The following is a 15,492-nucleotide window of genomic DNA, read 5'->3' on the forward strand; positions in this document are numbered from 1 at the left end:
CGTGTTAGCACCAATGCACCCGCTATTAGTGATGGGGGCTGTACAGGAAAGTATGAACACAAGAAAGTATCATAGTATGTTACAGTACAGAAGGAGGCCATTCGACCCATCGTGCCTGTGCCGGCTCTTTGAAAGAGCTATCCAATTAGTCTCATTCCCCTGCTCTTTCCCCATTGCCCTGCAAATTTTTTCCCTTCAAGTGTTTATCCAATTCCCTTTTGAAAGTTACTATTGAATCTGCTTCCACCGCCCTTTCAGGCAACGCATTCCAGATCATAACAACTCACCACGTAAAAAACAACAATGTTTCCTCATGTAGCCTCTGGTTCTTTTGCCGATCATGCAGATAGTACAAACACGGGACAGTATCAGGATGGGATGCATTGTCACAGGTGCTGCTTTTCAGATGTGATGTTAAACTAAGTCCCTATCTGCCTGTTCAGGTGGATGCAAAAGATCCCATGGAACCTTTTGAAAAGAGCAGTGGAATTCTCCTGGTTCCAGTCAATATTCCTTCCTTAACCATGCAGAGAATCGTGAAGTGATGCATTTTGGAAGAAAGAATGAGGAGAGGCAATATAAACTGAATGGTACAACTTAAAGGGGGTGCAAGAACAGAGAGACCTAGGGGTTTACGTACACTAAAGACAAAGAGTAGGGGGAGTTCCTGAAATGTGTACAAGAGCTTTTTCTTGATCAGTGTGTTTCCAGCCCAATGAGGAAGGAAACAGTGCTGGATCTCGTTCTGGGGCAAGTGGAGCAAGTTTCATTGGGGGAGCATTTGGGGAACAGTGATCACAATATCAATAGGTTTAGAGTAGTTATGGAAAAGGACAAGGAAACATCAAATGTGAAAATACTCAACAGGAGAAGGGCTAATTTCAGTGAGTTGTAAAGGGATCTGGCCCAGATGGATTGGAATCAAAGATTGGCAGGCAAAACAGTAAATGAGCAATGAGAGGCCTTCAAAGAGGAGATAGTTTGGGTACAGACTAGACACATTCCCACGAGGGGGAAAGGACGGGCATCCAAAGATAGAGCTCCCTGGATGACTAAAGATAGAGATAAAAATGAACCAGAAAAAGGAGGCTTATGATAAATGTCAGGTTCATAATTCAGTAGAGAACCAGGCTGAATACAGAAAGTAGAGAGGAGAACTGAAAAAGGAAATAAGAGGGGCAAAGAGAGTGTACGAGATTGGATTAGTGGGTAACATAAAAGGCAACCCAAAATTATTTTATAAACAAATAAATGGTGAAAGTGTAGTCAAAGGAAGGGTGGGACCAAAAAGGAGATCTTCTTGTGGAGGCAGAGGGCATGGCTGAGGTACTAAATGAATATTTCGCATCTGTCTTCACTGGAGAAGAGGAAGCTGCCATTGTAGCAGTAAAGGAGGAGGTAGCAATATTGAATAGGATAAAAATAGATAAAGAGGAGATACTTAAAAGATTGGCAGCGCTCAAAGTAGAAAAGTCACCCAGTCTGGATGGGATGCATCCCAGGTTTCTGAAGGGAGTAGGGGTGGGAATTGCAGAGGTTCTGGCCACAATTTTCCAATCCTCCTTAGATCTGGGGGTGGTGCCGGAGGACTGGAGGATTGCAAATGTTACACCCCTGTTCAAAAAAGGGGAGAGTGATAAACTCGGCAATTACAGGTTGGGAACTTTGAGACAATAATCTGGGACAAAATTATCATAGAATTGTAGAATGGTTTATAGCACAGGAGGAAGCCATTCAGCCCACTCGAGCCCGTGCCGGCTCTTTGTAAGAGCAATCCAGTTAGTCCCACTCCTCCGCTCTTTCCCCTTGGCCCTGCAAATGACCTGGACTTAGGTATGCAAGGTATAATTTCAAAGTTTGCAGAAAACACAGACTCGGAAATGTAGTGAACAGTGAGGAAGATAGTAACAGACTTCAGGAGGACATAGACAGACTGGTGAAATGGGCAGACACATGGCAGATGAAATTTAATGCACAGAAGTGTGAAGTGATACATTTTGGCAGGAAGAATGAGGAGAGGCAATATAAACTAAATGGTACAATTTTAAAGGGGGGCAGGAACAGAGACCTGGGGGTGTACGTGCACAAATCTTTGAAGGTGGTAGGGCCAATTAAGAAGGCTGTTAAAAAGGCATACGGGATCCTTAACTTTATAAATAGAGGCATAGAGTACAAAAGCAAGGAAGTTATGCTAAACCTTTATAAAATACTGGTTAGACCTCGCCTGGAGTATTTTGTTCACTTCTGGGCACCACACTTTAGGAAGGATGTCAAGACCTTAGAGAGGGTGCAGAAGAGATTTACTAGAATGGTACCAGGGATGAACATAAGAACATTAGAAATAGGAGCAGGAGTAGGCCATACGACCCATCGAGCCTGCTCCACCATTGAATCAGATCATGGCTAATCTTCGACCTCAACTCCACTTTCCTGCCCGATCCACATATCCCTTGATTCCCTTAGAGTCCAAAAATCTATTGATCTCAGTCTTGAATATACTCAATGACTCAGCATCCACAGCCCTCTGGGGCAGAGAATTCCAAAGATTTACAGCCCTTTGAGTGAAGAAATTCCTCCTCTTCTCAGTCTTAAATGTCTGACCTCTTATCCTGAGACTATGCCCCCTAGTTCTAGACTCTCCAGACAGGGGAAACAATCTCTCAGTATCTATCCTATCAAGCCCCCTTAGAATCTTGTATGTTTCAATGAGATCACCTGTTATTCTTCTAAACTCCAGAGAGTATAGGCCCATTCTACTCAATCTCTCCTCATAGGACAATCCTCTCATCCCAGGAATTAATCTAGTGAAACTTTGTTGCACCGCCTCTAAGGCAAGTATATCCTTCTTTAGATAAGGAGGCCAAAACTGTACACAGTACTCCAGGTGAGGTCTCACCAATGCCCTGTACAATTGTAGTAAGACTTCTTTACTCTTGTACTCCAATCCCCTTGCAATAAAGACCAAAATGCCATTTGCCTTCCTAATTGCTTGCTCTACCTGCAGGCTAACTTTTTGTGTTCCTTGTACGAGGTCACCCAAGTCTCTCTGAACACCAACATTTAATAGTTTCTCATCATTTAAAAAATATTCTGTTTTTCTATTCTTCCTACCAAAGTTAATAACCTCAAATTTCCCCACTTTATACTCCATCTGCCACCTTCTTGCCCACTCATTTAACCTGTCTATATCAGACTCTTTGTGTCCTCCTCACAGCTTACTTTCCCACCTAACTTTGTATCGTCAGCAAACTTGGGTACATTACACTCGGTCCCTTCATCTAAGTCATTAATATAAATTGTAAATAGCCGAGACCCCAGCACTAATCCTTGCGGCACCCCACTAGTTACAGCCTGCCAACCTGAAAATGACCTGTTTATCCCTACTCTCTGTTTTCTGTCCTTTAACCAATCCTCTATCCATGAGGGACTTCAGTTATGTGGAGAGACTGGAGAAGCTGGGGTTGTTCTCATTAGAACAGAAAAGCTTACGGGGAGATTTGATAGAGGTGTTCAAAATCATGAATGGTTTTCATAGAGTAAATAAAGAGAAACTGTTTCGAATGGCGGAAGGGTTGGTAACCAGAGGATACAGATTTAAGTTAATTGGTAAAACAACCAGAAGGGAGATGAGATACTTTTTTATGCAGCGAGTGTTATGATCTAGAATGCGCTGTCTGAAAGGGTGGAGAAAGCAGATTCAATAGTAACTTTCAAAAGGGAATTGGATAAATACTTGAAGGGGAAAAATTTGCAGGGCTTTGGGGAAAGAGCAGGTGAATGGGACTAATTGGATAGCTCTTTCAAAGAGCCAGCACAGGCACGATGGGCAGAATGGCCGCCTTCTGTTATGTATGGTTCTATGAACCAACACAAGCAAAAGCAAATTAACTAGTCAATCATTGATTGCTGTTTCTGGAACCTAGTGAGCAAATTGGCTGCCACTTTTCACAAAAAACAACAGTGACTCCACTTCCAAAGTCATTTTGGTCGCCCCTTCTAATATCTCCTCCTTTGATTCAGAGTTCATTATTTTCTGATTACTTCTCCGTGAAGATCCTTGGGGTGTTTTTCTATATTAAAGGTGATCTATAATGCAAGTGGTTGTTGTTACTGGTTGTGACACACAGAAGTCCCAGAAACGTGAAAGGCACCAAATAAATGTCTCTCCCTCGCAGTGGCAGACATGCAGTTGGAGCCGAGCTCGTTTACATTGATGGATTTGAGCTGCCAGAAGGAGCTTGGTTCCTCCATCAGCTGCACTCAATGTAAAAATCCTTTAATTCAGCCGGCAATCCTTGTGTTAGAAGCTTTTTCAATTCAATCTGCTGGGACCATTAAAAACGAATGACATAACCAAACAACAACAGACAAAGGCCTTTGAAAGGCAGCTGCTGGATCTATTGTTGCAGACACTGAAAGGGCGGAGGCTGGTTTGCAGCTAGCACTGTGCATTTGCTGCTGCCTCAGAGTTTGGGCAATGTCCTCACATTGGAACCATTGACGATGAGGCTCATTGCACGTCTCTGAACTTCATCGTTCGGCTATCAGAGCTGCTGTTACTGGGTTGGTCCGTCTGCTGTCAGCCGTCCTGGGCAGTTATTGGCACTTTCACATTCTACAAGCGATCTTTTATAACAGGGGAATGGCACTCGAAGGGTGAACCTGACTTCTACACCACTCTCCCTTATTTCCTTCACCAAATGGGAGCCTAGACACTTATTGAGTAGCCTGCAAACCGTCCAGGCAATCTCATGGTCCAATAGCTTTCCGACTGTCCAGCTCTCCTGGTCAAATAGCCTGATTGTCAGGAGCTCTCTCATGGTCAAATATCCTGATGACTGTCCAGTCTGTCTCTCGTGAAGAGGACACCAGGTCCCAGCAGAAGGCGGCTCACCACCACCTTTTCGAGGGCAATTAGGGATGGGCAATAAATGCTGGCCTTGCCAGCGACGCCCACATCCCATGAACGAATAAAAAAAAAGAGTGAGGGGAGGAGGACTGAGAGTCCGGAGCTGGCCTTTTATGTACGCCCTGCCTACCTCCTTTTCTGACATAGATGGGATGCCTCTCCTTTAGTCTCACTGCTCCCAGTCCTGAAGTCACTGGAGTCCGAAGCCAGAATGTCACACAGGCTCTGTACAAAATGGTTGCCCTCGGGCTGCCCAACAGTCATAAATTATAAAACAGGACAACCGAGTAACAGCACAGATATCTCTTTTACCTCCATTTTCTCCCCTTTTTATGCCTTTTCCCACCTCCTAACCCAGAGGCAGTGGAGTTACTCGAACGTCCCTTCCGGCTACTGCACTCAGAGTGTAGATTGTCCTCTCCGTCTGGCCCAAGCAGTACGATTTCCTCCATCGCACCATACTGCGGAATTCCCTAACCTCCGACCTTTCTCTTTTCTCTTCATTTTTCAGGTGGGACGAGGGAGTTGCTGAGAATTCCACCTCACAACACAACAGCAGCAAAGCGAGCCAGGAGGAGTGTTAGAAAGGGTAATGTGTTACCCCAGCCACAGCTTTGGGTATTTTTTTGTTTCCATTTTTACTGCTAGCTACTGTTACAGCTCACAATACGACCATCAGTGTCACACTGAATTTACAAAGCTCCTGATTAATCTCTTCATCCCGGTCTCTCTAATCCTGTTCCTGACAGCAAGATATCCGATTCTTAAACTCAAAAACACTTCAAAAACAATAGAGCTGGTTTTTAACTAAACAAATGGTTTAGGCAATGTTTGATACTGCTCGCTCGTGTTCTCTTTCTCTCTCTCTCTCCTCCTGTTTCTCTCTTTCTTTTTCTCTCTCTTTCTCTTAGAGATATATACCAGTGGATCTTCCATTGCATTGCTCACATGAAGTCAAAGGGCAGGCTGGTGAAGCAATGGCGGGTGGGTGGGTTGTAAGGAAAACTTGAGGGTGTGGGTGGACTGTTCAGAATATTGGAATATGAGCGTGATTAGGTAGGGTCAAGTGTAGAGTGGAGAGGATAGAGCATTGTTCACTGAGTCTCAGTCAGTTCTCTCTCTCTCTCTCTCATCTCCTTCTATCTCTCTCTCTCTCTCTTTCTTTTTCTTTCCCTCTCTCTCTCTCATCTCTACTTCTCTCTCTCTCTCTCTCTCTCTGCCCTACTTCTCTCTCTCTCTCTCCTCTCTGCCTACTTTCTCTCTCTCCTCTTCTTTCTCTCATCTCTCTACTTCCTCTCTCTAACTTCTCTCTCACTCTCTCCTCTACTTTCTCTCTCTCTCTCTCTACTTCTCTCTCTCTCATCTCTCTCTCTCCTTTCTCTCTCTCTCTCTCTCCTTCTCTCTCTCTCTCTCCTTTCTCTCTCTCTCTCCCTTTCTCTCTCTCTCTCCTCCTTCTCTCTCTCTCTCTCTCATCCTATCTCTCTCTCTCTCTCCTTCTCTCTCTCTCTCTCTTTCTCTCTCTCTCTCCTTCTCTCTCTCTCTCTCTCCTTTCTCTCTCTCTCATCTCCTTCGCTCTCTGCTCTCCCTCTCCTTCCATCTCTCTCTCTCCTACTTCTCTCTCTCTCCTTCTTTCCCTCCCTCTCTCTTCTCTCTCCTCACCTCCTTCTCTCTCTCTCCTTCTCTCTCCTCTCTCTCTCTCCCTCTCCTCTCTCCTTCTCTCTCTCTCTCACCTTCTCTCTCAACTCTCTCATCTACACTCACTCTACTCACTCCTCTCTCTCTACTTTCTCTCTCTCTCTCTCTCTAATTTCTCTCTCTCTCTCTCTCGCCTCCTTTTCTCTCTCTCACTCCTCCTTTCTTTCTTCTCCTTTCTCTCTCTCTCTCACTTTTCTCTCTCTCTTCCCTTTTTCTGCTCTCTCTCTCCTTTTTCGCTCTCTTCTTCTCTTCCTTTCTCTCTCCTCGTTCTCGTCTCTCCTCAGAGTCTCTCTAATCCAGTGGCTCGACTCTCGGCTCTCTCCTTTCTCTCTCTCTCTCTTTCTCTCTCTTCTCTCTCTCCTTTCTCTCTCTCTCCTTTCTCTCTCTCTCTCTCTCCTTTTCTCTTCTCTCTCTCTCTCTCCTTTCTCTCTCTCTCTCTCCTTTCTCTCTCTCTCTCTCCTTTCTCTCTCTCTCTCTCTCTCTCTCTCTCTCCTTTCTCTCTCTCTCTCTCTCTCTCTACTTCTCTCTCTCTCTCTCTCTCTCTCTACTTCTCTCTCTCTCTCTCTCTCTCTTCTACTTTCTCTCTCTCCTACTTCTCTCTCTCTCTCTACTTTCTCTCTCTCTCTCTCTCTACTTCTCTCCTCTCTCTCTCTCTCTACTTCTCTCTCTCTCTACTTCTCTCTCCTCTCTACTTTCTCTCTCTCTCTACTTTCTCTCTCTCTCTACTTTCTCTCTCTCTCTCTCCTCTCTCTCTACTACTTTCGACTCTATCTCTCTCTCTCTCTCTCTACTTTCTCTCTCTCTCTCTCTCTCTCTCTCTACTCTCTCTCTCTCTCTCTCTCTCTACTTCTCTCTCTCTACTCTCTCTCTCTCTACTCTCTCTCTCCTTTCTCTCTCTCTCTCTTCCTTTCTCTCTCTCTCTCTACTTCTCTCTCTCTCTCTCTCTCTCTCTACTTCTCTCTCTCTCTCTCTCTACTTTCTCTCTCTCTCTCTCTCTACTTTCTCTCTCTCTCTCTCTCTCTCTACTTCTTCTCTCTCTCTCTCTCTCTCTACTTTCTCTCTCTCTCTCATCTCTACTTTCTCTCTCTCTCTCTCTCTCTCTACTTCTCTCTCTCTCTCTCTCTACTTTCTCTCTCTCTCTACTTTCTCTCTCTCTCTCTACTTTCTCTCTCTCTCTCTCTACTTTCTCTCTCTCTCTCTCTCTCTACTTTCTCTCTCTCTCTCTACTTCTCTCTCTCTCTCACTTTCTCTCTCTCTCTCTACTATTCTCTCTCTCTCTACTTTCTCTCTCTCTCTCTCCTCTCTCTCTCTACTTTCTCTCTCTCTCTCTCTCTCTCTCTCTCTACTTTCTCTCTCTCTCTCTCTCTCTCTCTACTTTCTCTCTCTCTCTCTCTCTCTCTACTTTCTCTCTCTCTACTCTCTCTCTCCTTTCTCTCTCTCTCTCTCCTTTCTCTCTCTCTCTCTACTTTCTCTCTCTCTCTCTCTCTCTCTCTCTACTTTCTCTCTCTCTCTCTCTCTACTTTCTCTCTCTCTCTCTCTCTCTACTTTCTCTCTCTCTCTCTCTCTCTCTACTTTCTCTCTCTCTCTCTCTCTACTTCTCTCTCTCTCTCTCTCTCTCTACTTTCTCTCTCTCTCTCTCTCTCTACTTTCTCTCTCTCTCTCTCTCTCTCTACTTTCTCTCTCTCTCTCTCTAACTTTCTCTCTCTCTCTCTCTTCCTATTTTGCACTCTCACTGTCTTTCTCTTTCTCTGTGTTTATGTAAACTGGGCATGTGTTCTCACTGGAAAAGAGAAGGTTGAGGGGTGATCTGATTGCTGTTTTTGGGACTCTAGAGGGACTGGATAATGTCGAGCATGACCAACTGTTCCACCTTGTCCAGAACAGTAGAACCAGAGGAATCGGCCTGCGTTTGAAGGGGGTAAATTCAAAACTGATCTACAGAAACAATATTTCAGTGAGGGAGTGGTCAATCTGTGGAACAGGCTCACTGGGGAGATGTGGGAGCAGATAGTGTTGATTGACTCAAAACCAAATTAGAGAGATTTCTTTCAGAAAATAACATTTTGTGATAGAGTATATGAGTAATTTGAGACATGACATGTGGTGAGTGTAACAGGCTTGGGAGGAACAGGTGACTTTGGACCTATGGTTCCCAAAGCTCTCCACCACTGGGGGTTTCCCTCACCCCATGTCTGGGTCTGTTGTAGACTCACTGATGGAGATTGATTGCTGGGATTAGTCAACAACTCCATTATCATTGGATCATGTGACTACCAGGGTGGTAGAAGGTGAACTGGATGGGCCTTGGTGTTTTTTCACCTAGCAATTCCTTAGTTGACTCATGACTAAAATCAGAACATGTGGACTCAGAGGACAGGTAGCAGAATGGATAGTAAGCTGGCTACAAAACAGAAAACAGAGAGTAGGGGTTAAAGGTAGTTACTCAGACTGGCAAAAGATGGGAAGTTGTGTTCCACAGGGATCAGTGCTGGGACCACTGTTGTTCACAATTTACATTAATGATTTGGCCTTCGGATCGGAAGTACACTGAAATCTATAAATGTGGGACACCCAAGAGATTTGCATCAGGTGTCCTTTCTTTGCAGCTGTCCTTATTTTCAAAATGGACATTGTATGTACCGTAAACTGGATAAGCCAAATATCCCGGGATTGGCTGTATCTCCTGCAGCATTCCTTTTTTACGCCCTGGAGCCCTACCAGTGGGATGTGATTTCAGTTCATTTTCTGTTGGTTGGGTTTCCCAGGTCATTGCCATCCCAGGGTCCTTTTCAATTGAGGGAGGGATGTCCTGACCCTGGGATCTGTTACGGGGCAGCCTGCACAGGACAAGGTGGCTGCTGTAGGGCCAGAGTGCCTGGGAGACCCCAGCCAACTTGGGGGTGATTATTGTCCTGCAGACCCCTGACTGGGAACCCCCCCCCTCTCTCCATGTGCTGCAGCTGCCAATGTTTGAAGTGCTGGGGCGTGAGCTGTTAGCAGCTCATCAGTAACTGACCTACTGGTGGAGTGAGAGGTGATGTTGCCCAGCGCAGTTCCCAGCTTTTGTCGAACGGGGAGTTCTTTACCCAGCATTCATAGCGGCAGAGAAACCGCTCGACCCCCGGGGCGGGGCCGCGGGCAGGCTCGACCCCCGGGGCGGGGCCGCGGGCAGGCTCGACCCCCGGGGCGGGGCCGCGGGCAGGCTCGACCCCCGGGGCGGGGCCGCGGGCAGGCTCGACCCCCGGGGCGGGGCCGCGGGCAGGCTCGACCCCCGGGGCGGGGCCGTTTCTCTGCCGCTATGGATGCTGGGTAAAGAGCTGGCCATTCTACCAAAGCCGTTGTTTCACCCACTGCCGCCTCCGGTGACCTGCGTTTCCTGTGTTTTAATAATAAACGGACTTGGTGCATTGAAGGCTGTCCATAGTTCGTAGTTTGCGAGTGTCCGTGGTTTCAAGGTGCAGCTTGTGTCTGTTACAATGTACGTTAGTTGAGATTGTCAATGAGTGGCTGTTATTTGGGAGTGTCCGTTTATACAGGTTTCACTGTACAATTTCAAAATTTGCGGATGACACCAAATTAGGAGATATAGTTAATACTGAGGAAGACATTAATAAACTTGCAGAATGGGTGTGTAATTGGCAAATGAATTTTAATATGGATAAGTGTGAAGTGATGCATTTTGGCAGGAAGAATAAGGAGGTCACACACTCAATGGGCTAGAGGAGCAAAGGGATCTCGGAGTACAGATACACAACTCACTAAAAGTAGCGACGCTGGTTAATTTGGTAAACCAAGCACTGGGGTTCATTTCTAGAGAGAGAGAATTGAAAAGCAGAGAAGTTATGTTAAACTCTTATAGAACCTTGGTGAGACCGCACTTGGAGTACTGTGCACAGTTCTGGCCTCCATATTATAAAAAGGATATCGAGGCATTGGAGAAGGTGCAAAAAAGATTCACAAGAATGATACCAGAACTGAGGTTATAACTATCAGGAAAGACTGAACTGGCTGGGTCTCTTTTCTCTAGAAAGGAGAAGGCTGAGGGGGTGACCTGATAGAGGCCTTTAAGATTATGAAAGGGTTTGATATGGTCGATGTAGAGAAAATGTTTCCACTTGTGGGGGAGACCAGAAATAGAAGATAGTCACTAATAAATCCAATAGGGAATTCAGGAGAAACTTCTTTACCCAGAGAGTGGTGAGAATGTGGAACTCGCTATCACAAGGAATAGTTGAGGCGAACACAAGAGGGAGAAAGGAATAGAAGGATCCGTTGATAGGGTGAGATGAAGTAGGGAGGGAGGAGGCTCGTGTGGACCATAAACACTGGCACAGACCAGTTGGACCGAATGGCCTGTTTCTGTGCGTAATTCTATGTTTCGCGCTCCTCATTCCCCCCCCTCCCCCTTTACTTCCCACACTCTCATTTCCCCCACTCTCTCTCATTTCCCCCACTCTCTCACTTTTCCACGTCTGTCCCCTTCACCAGCCAGAAACGTGTGCCATCCAGTGAATGAGTATTGTCAAACACGAGAAAAAGTAACAGCTTGTACTTCTATAGCACCTTTCATGACCTCAGGGTGTCCCTAAGCGCTTTACAGCTAATGAATTACTGTTGAAGTGCAGTCGCTGTTGTAATGTTGGAAACGCAGCAGCCAATTTACGCACAGCAAGATCCCACAAACATCATGTGATAATGACCAGATGATCTGCTTTCATGACGTTGCTTGAAGGATAATTGTTGCCCAGGGCAGCGGGGAGAACTCCCTTGCTCTTCGAATAATGCCGTGGCATCTTTTACATCCACATGAGAGGGCGGATGGCTCCTTGGTTTAACAACTTATCTGAAAAACGGCACCTCCGACAGTGTAGCACTCCCTCAGTACTGCACTGGAGTGACCGCCTCCAATTTGAGCTCAAGTCTCTGGAGTGGGATCTCAACCCATAACCTTCTAACACGAAGAGCGAGAGCGCTGCCCACTGAGTCCCGGCTGACAACGATTGTGGTAATGGTGCCTCCCAGATGGTGCAATGGTTCCCACTGGAGCTTTGTGCCATGCATCCTACAAGTAATATGTGCAGAAGTGAGGAGACACTCCCCTTCACCTTGCTCCTGATCATAACACATTTTCTCCTTATTCACAGTCGGGTATGAGGAGCTGGGTGGCTGCTTTGACTCGGGTGCCAACCTCCCTCCAGTTTGGCTCCTGTGCTTATACTGCAGGGGTGCCCTTCAGCCCCAAATAGACCCGCCCTTCTTTGGTGTCTCTCCTGTAGCAGGACCCCCAACTCTACAGCATCAAAGGGAGCTGTGTTACCCACATGGCTCTGCTGTGCCAGTGTGAACAACTGCCCCCTACGTCTTACCCTTTAATGGCAGGCTGCAGCCCTTTAAAACCTCCTGCCTCACCAACAACAATGTGCATTAATATAGCGCTTTCAATATAAATTCCAAGGTGCTTCACGGAGGTCTAATGAAAAAGATGGTTACCATACCAAAGAAGGAGATATTAAGATGGTGATCAAACATCTGGTCCAAGAGTTGGGTTTTAAGAAAGGTCTTCAAGGAGGAGATGGGGTGGGTGGGCAGGTGCAGAGGCGGTTGGGTTTGGAGATTGTGGGCCCGAGGTAGCTGAAGTCACAGTCGCCAGTGGTGGGGTGAAGGGAGTGGGATGCACAAGAGACTCGAGTGAGAGGAATGGAGAGGTTGTGGTGGTGGGCTGGTGATTTAGTGCTGAAGGAGGTTAGAGATGAGGGGTGAGGTAGTGGGAAGGATTTAAACATGAGTATGGGAATTTTTAAATTTGAGGCATTGGGGGATTGCGAGTTAATGTGGTCAGCGAGATAGGATGGGGACACAAGAGTTTTGAATGAACTGAAGTTTACAGATGACGGAGGGTAGGAGGCCGGCCAGGAGAGCATTTGAATAGTCAAATATGGAGCTGACAAAGGTTTTGGTGGCAGATGGGCTGAGTCAGGGCAGAGGTGGGCGATGTTATGGAGGTGCAATTAGATTGTCTATGTGATGGAAAGGGTTTGGGGTCAGAAGCTCTGTTCGGTGTTGAATAGGATGTCAATGTTGTGAACTTGGCCCATCCTGAGATGGTGAGAGGGGAGGGGATGAAGTTGGCGGAGAGGGTACAGAGTTTGTGGCGGGGGCCGAAAATCATGGCTTCAGTCTTCCCAATGGTCAGGAGGAAATTGCAGCTCCTCCAATACTGGATGTCGGACAACACACAGACAGTGGAAGGGCCGAGAGAGGTGATGGTGAGGTAGAGCTGGGTGTCATCAGCGTACATGTGGAGCCTGACCCTGTGTCTGTGGATGATGTTGCCTAGGGGCAGCGTGTAGATGAGGAAGAGGAGCGGTCTGGGGATGGTTCGCTGAATTCTATGCTCCCAGATAAGTGTGCTGAATGCCATGCTCTTTGGCAAATCTTCCATGTGGCAGGAGCCTATTCAAATTAGGGACAGGGGCTCCAGTCACAACATTGGATGAGGCTCATTGGCTGCCCAATCACACAATGAGCTGTTACTGCCATTCTCCCAAAGTCTTCAGCAATGGATTTTCAGCATTGTGTTTCCTCTTTGGTGCAATTGCCAATGGAACTGAAGCATGGTGGGCTCTCCGCCCGGATGGGTGGGCTCTCTGCCAGGATGGGTGTTTGGCGCTAGCAACGCCTGATTGCTGCAGTGTATTCTTTCCCCCCATTCTTCTCGTTGGTAGGTGATTTGGATTTGGACCAGAGCCGAGGTACCAATACTGTGAGTGCTGTGGAGGCTGAGGTGAAGGCTGCCTTTAAGTTGAGGCAGAGAACAGCCATGTTTATGGTGATATTTCACAGGAGTTGCAGCTTTGGGTTCCCATTGCACAACAAAACAGCACCATGCAAAGCCCAAGTGTGGCTCACACTGCAGTACGTACATACGTGCCAACGACCAGCGCCGATGGCAGTGCCAGTGCCAGACGGTGTGCCACGCAGAGGTTGCAGCGTGTGATGTTCGTCTGTCACCACACAGCTAGAGGAAGGCACAGAATGATGACGTTGCAGTGACTTCTACAGTGAGAGCCCAGCCTCGGAGCATCCAGTGATAGCGACATCGATGATCCAGGTGGAGGAACAGTGAAGACCCAATGGGCTGGTGAGAGGACCCTAACATCAGGGAATGATGCACAGTTACCAGCTGGAGGTGGACAGCAGAACATTATATGCACGGGTAAGTGCCTTGTTTTTGCTTTATCACTGGTTTAATGGGGAATGTTGGTTGAAATGATCCATGTTCCTTTAATGCTGAATTCTTTCCCATACCTGCAGGTTTGAACAGCGTGTGTCCCACCCTTCCAAGGCACGTCACACGAGCCAGGCACAAGCTTCCTGGGGAATAGTGCCAGTGAATGCCAGTATTAGCGGAGATCCAAACAGGGTGAGCTGTGGCACAGGGACCCTGCCGCTGGATCTGTGCGAGTGGGACAAGAGGGAAAGAACTAAATCAGTGGGATCAGCACATGGATTCACTGAAGGGGCAGGAGAGTAAAGAACTGGCTACAAATCAGCAGGCAGCAAACCGACTGTGGGACCGGGACTACTGGGGAGGCAACACCACTCCGCCAGGGAGGAAGAGAGGCAGTCCCATGGTGAATTCCAGCACCAACAGCACTCAGCTTTCACTAACCTGTTCATCGCTCCCCTCACTTACCCTGGTACTAGAGGCCCACAGCACACCCAAACTTTCTGGAGCTGGAAACACCCACCAGCATACACTGAACCATATCGATATGGGAAGTTCAGTGTCACGAAATGTCTGTGCTCAGGGCCCAGGTGGTTGAATGGAAGCAAATTGGTATGTTGCAGTCAGAGGGTGGAAGGTGGCTGCCCCCGAGGCACCGGCTCGCTCCCCGAGGCGCCGGCTCGCTCCCCGAGGCGCCGGCTCGCTCCCCGAGGCGCCGGCTCGCTCCCCGAGGCGCCTCTGTGCTAGCTCACTCCCCGAGGTGCCCCTCCTCAAAAAACCCACCCCTTACCAATCTGTCCTTGCAAGCTACCACCCCATCTCCAACCTTCCTTTCCTCTCAAGTCCTTGAACATTTTGTCGTCTCCCAAATCCGTGCCCATCTTTCCCGCAACTTAATGTTTGAATCTCTCCAATCAGGTTTCAATACTGAAACAGCCTTTATCAAAGTCACAAATGACATCCTATGTGACAGTGACCGTGGTAAACTATCCCTCCTCATCCTTCTCGACCTGTCTGCAGCCTTTGACACGGTCGACCACACCATCCTCCAACGCCTCTCCTCCGTTGTCCAGCTGGGTGGGACTGCACTCACCTGGTTCCATTCTTATCTATCCAGTCGTAGCCAGAGAATCACCTGCAATGGCTTCTCTTCCCACTCCCGCACCGTTACCTCTGGAGTCCCCTGAGGATCTATCCTTCGCACCCTCCTATTTCTCATCTACATCCTGCACCTCAGTGACATCATCTGAAAACACATGTTCCACATGTCCACTGATGACACCCAGCTCTACCTCACCACCACCTCCCTCGACTCCTCCACTGTCTCTCATTTGTCACGTTGCTTGTCCGACAGAAAAAATTTCCTCCAACTAAATATTGGGAAGACCGAAGCCATTGTCTTCAGTCCCCGCCACAAACTCCGTTCCCTAGCCACAGACTCCATCCCTCTCCCTGGCCACTGTCTAAGGCTGAACCAAACCGTTCGCTACCTCGGCGTCCTATTTGACCCTGAGATGAGCTTCCGACCCCATATCCGCCCCATCACCAAGACCGCCTACTTCCACCTCCGTAAAATCGCCCATCTCCGCCCCTGCCTCAGCTCATCTGCTGCTGAAACCCTCATCCATGCCTTTGTTACCTCTAGACTCGACTATTCCAA

At 47.5% G+C, this 15,492-nt stretch overlaps 1 protein-coding gene across 3 annotated transcripts in view; it reads left to right on the plus strand.

Annotated features, from left to right (window-relative positions):
* The window catches only part of LOC137304203 (tolloid-like protein 2), a 163,494-nt gene that overhangs the window by 48,736 nt on the left and 99,266 nt on the right, over positions 1 to 15,492 (plus strand). For 2 of the 3 annotated variants that reach the window (XM_067972761.1, XM_067972762.1), the window contains exon 3: positions 5,421 to 5,498. In XM_067972761.1, the coding sequence (XP_067828862.1) occupies positions 5,421 to 5,498 (78 nt within the window). Of the gene's footprint in view, positions 1 to 5,420; positions 5,528 to 15,492 lie in introns of those variants that run through there. The other variant, XM_067972763.1, reaches the window with a different exon arrangement.

This window comes from Heptranchias perlo, chromosome 36 (genome assembly GCF_035084215.1).
Source record: "Heptranchias perlo isolate sHepPer1 chromosome 36, sHepPer1.hap1, whole genome shotgun sequence".
NCBI classification, from domain to species: Eukaryota; Metazoa; Chordata; class Chondrichthyes; order Hexanchiformes; family Hexanchidae; genus Heptranchias; species Heptranchias perlo.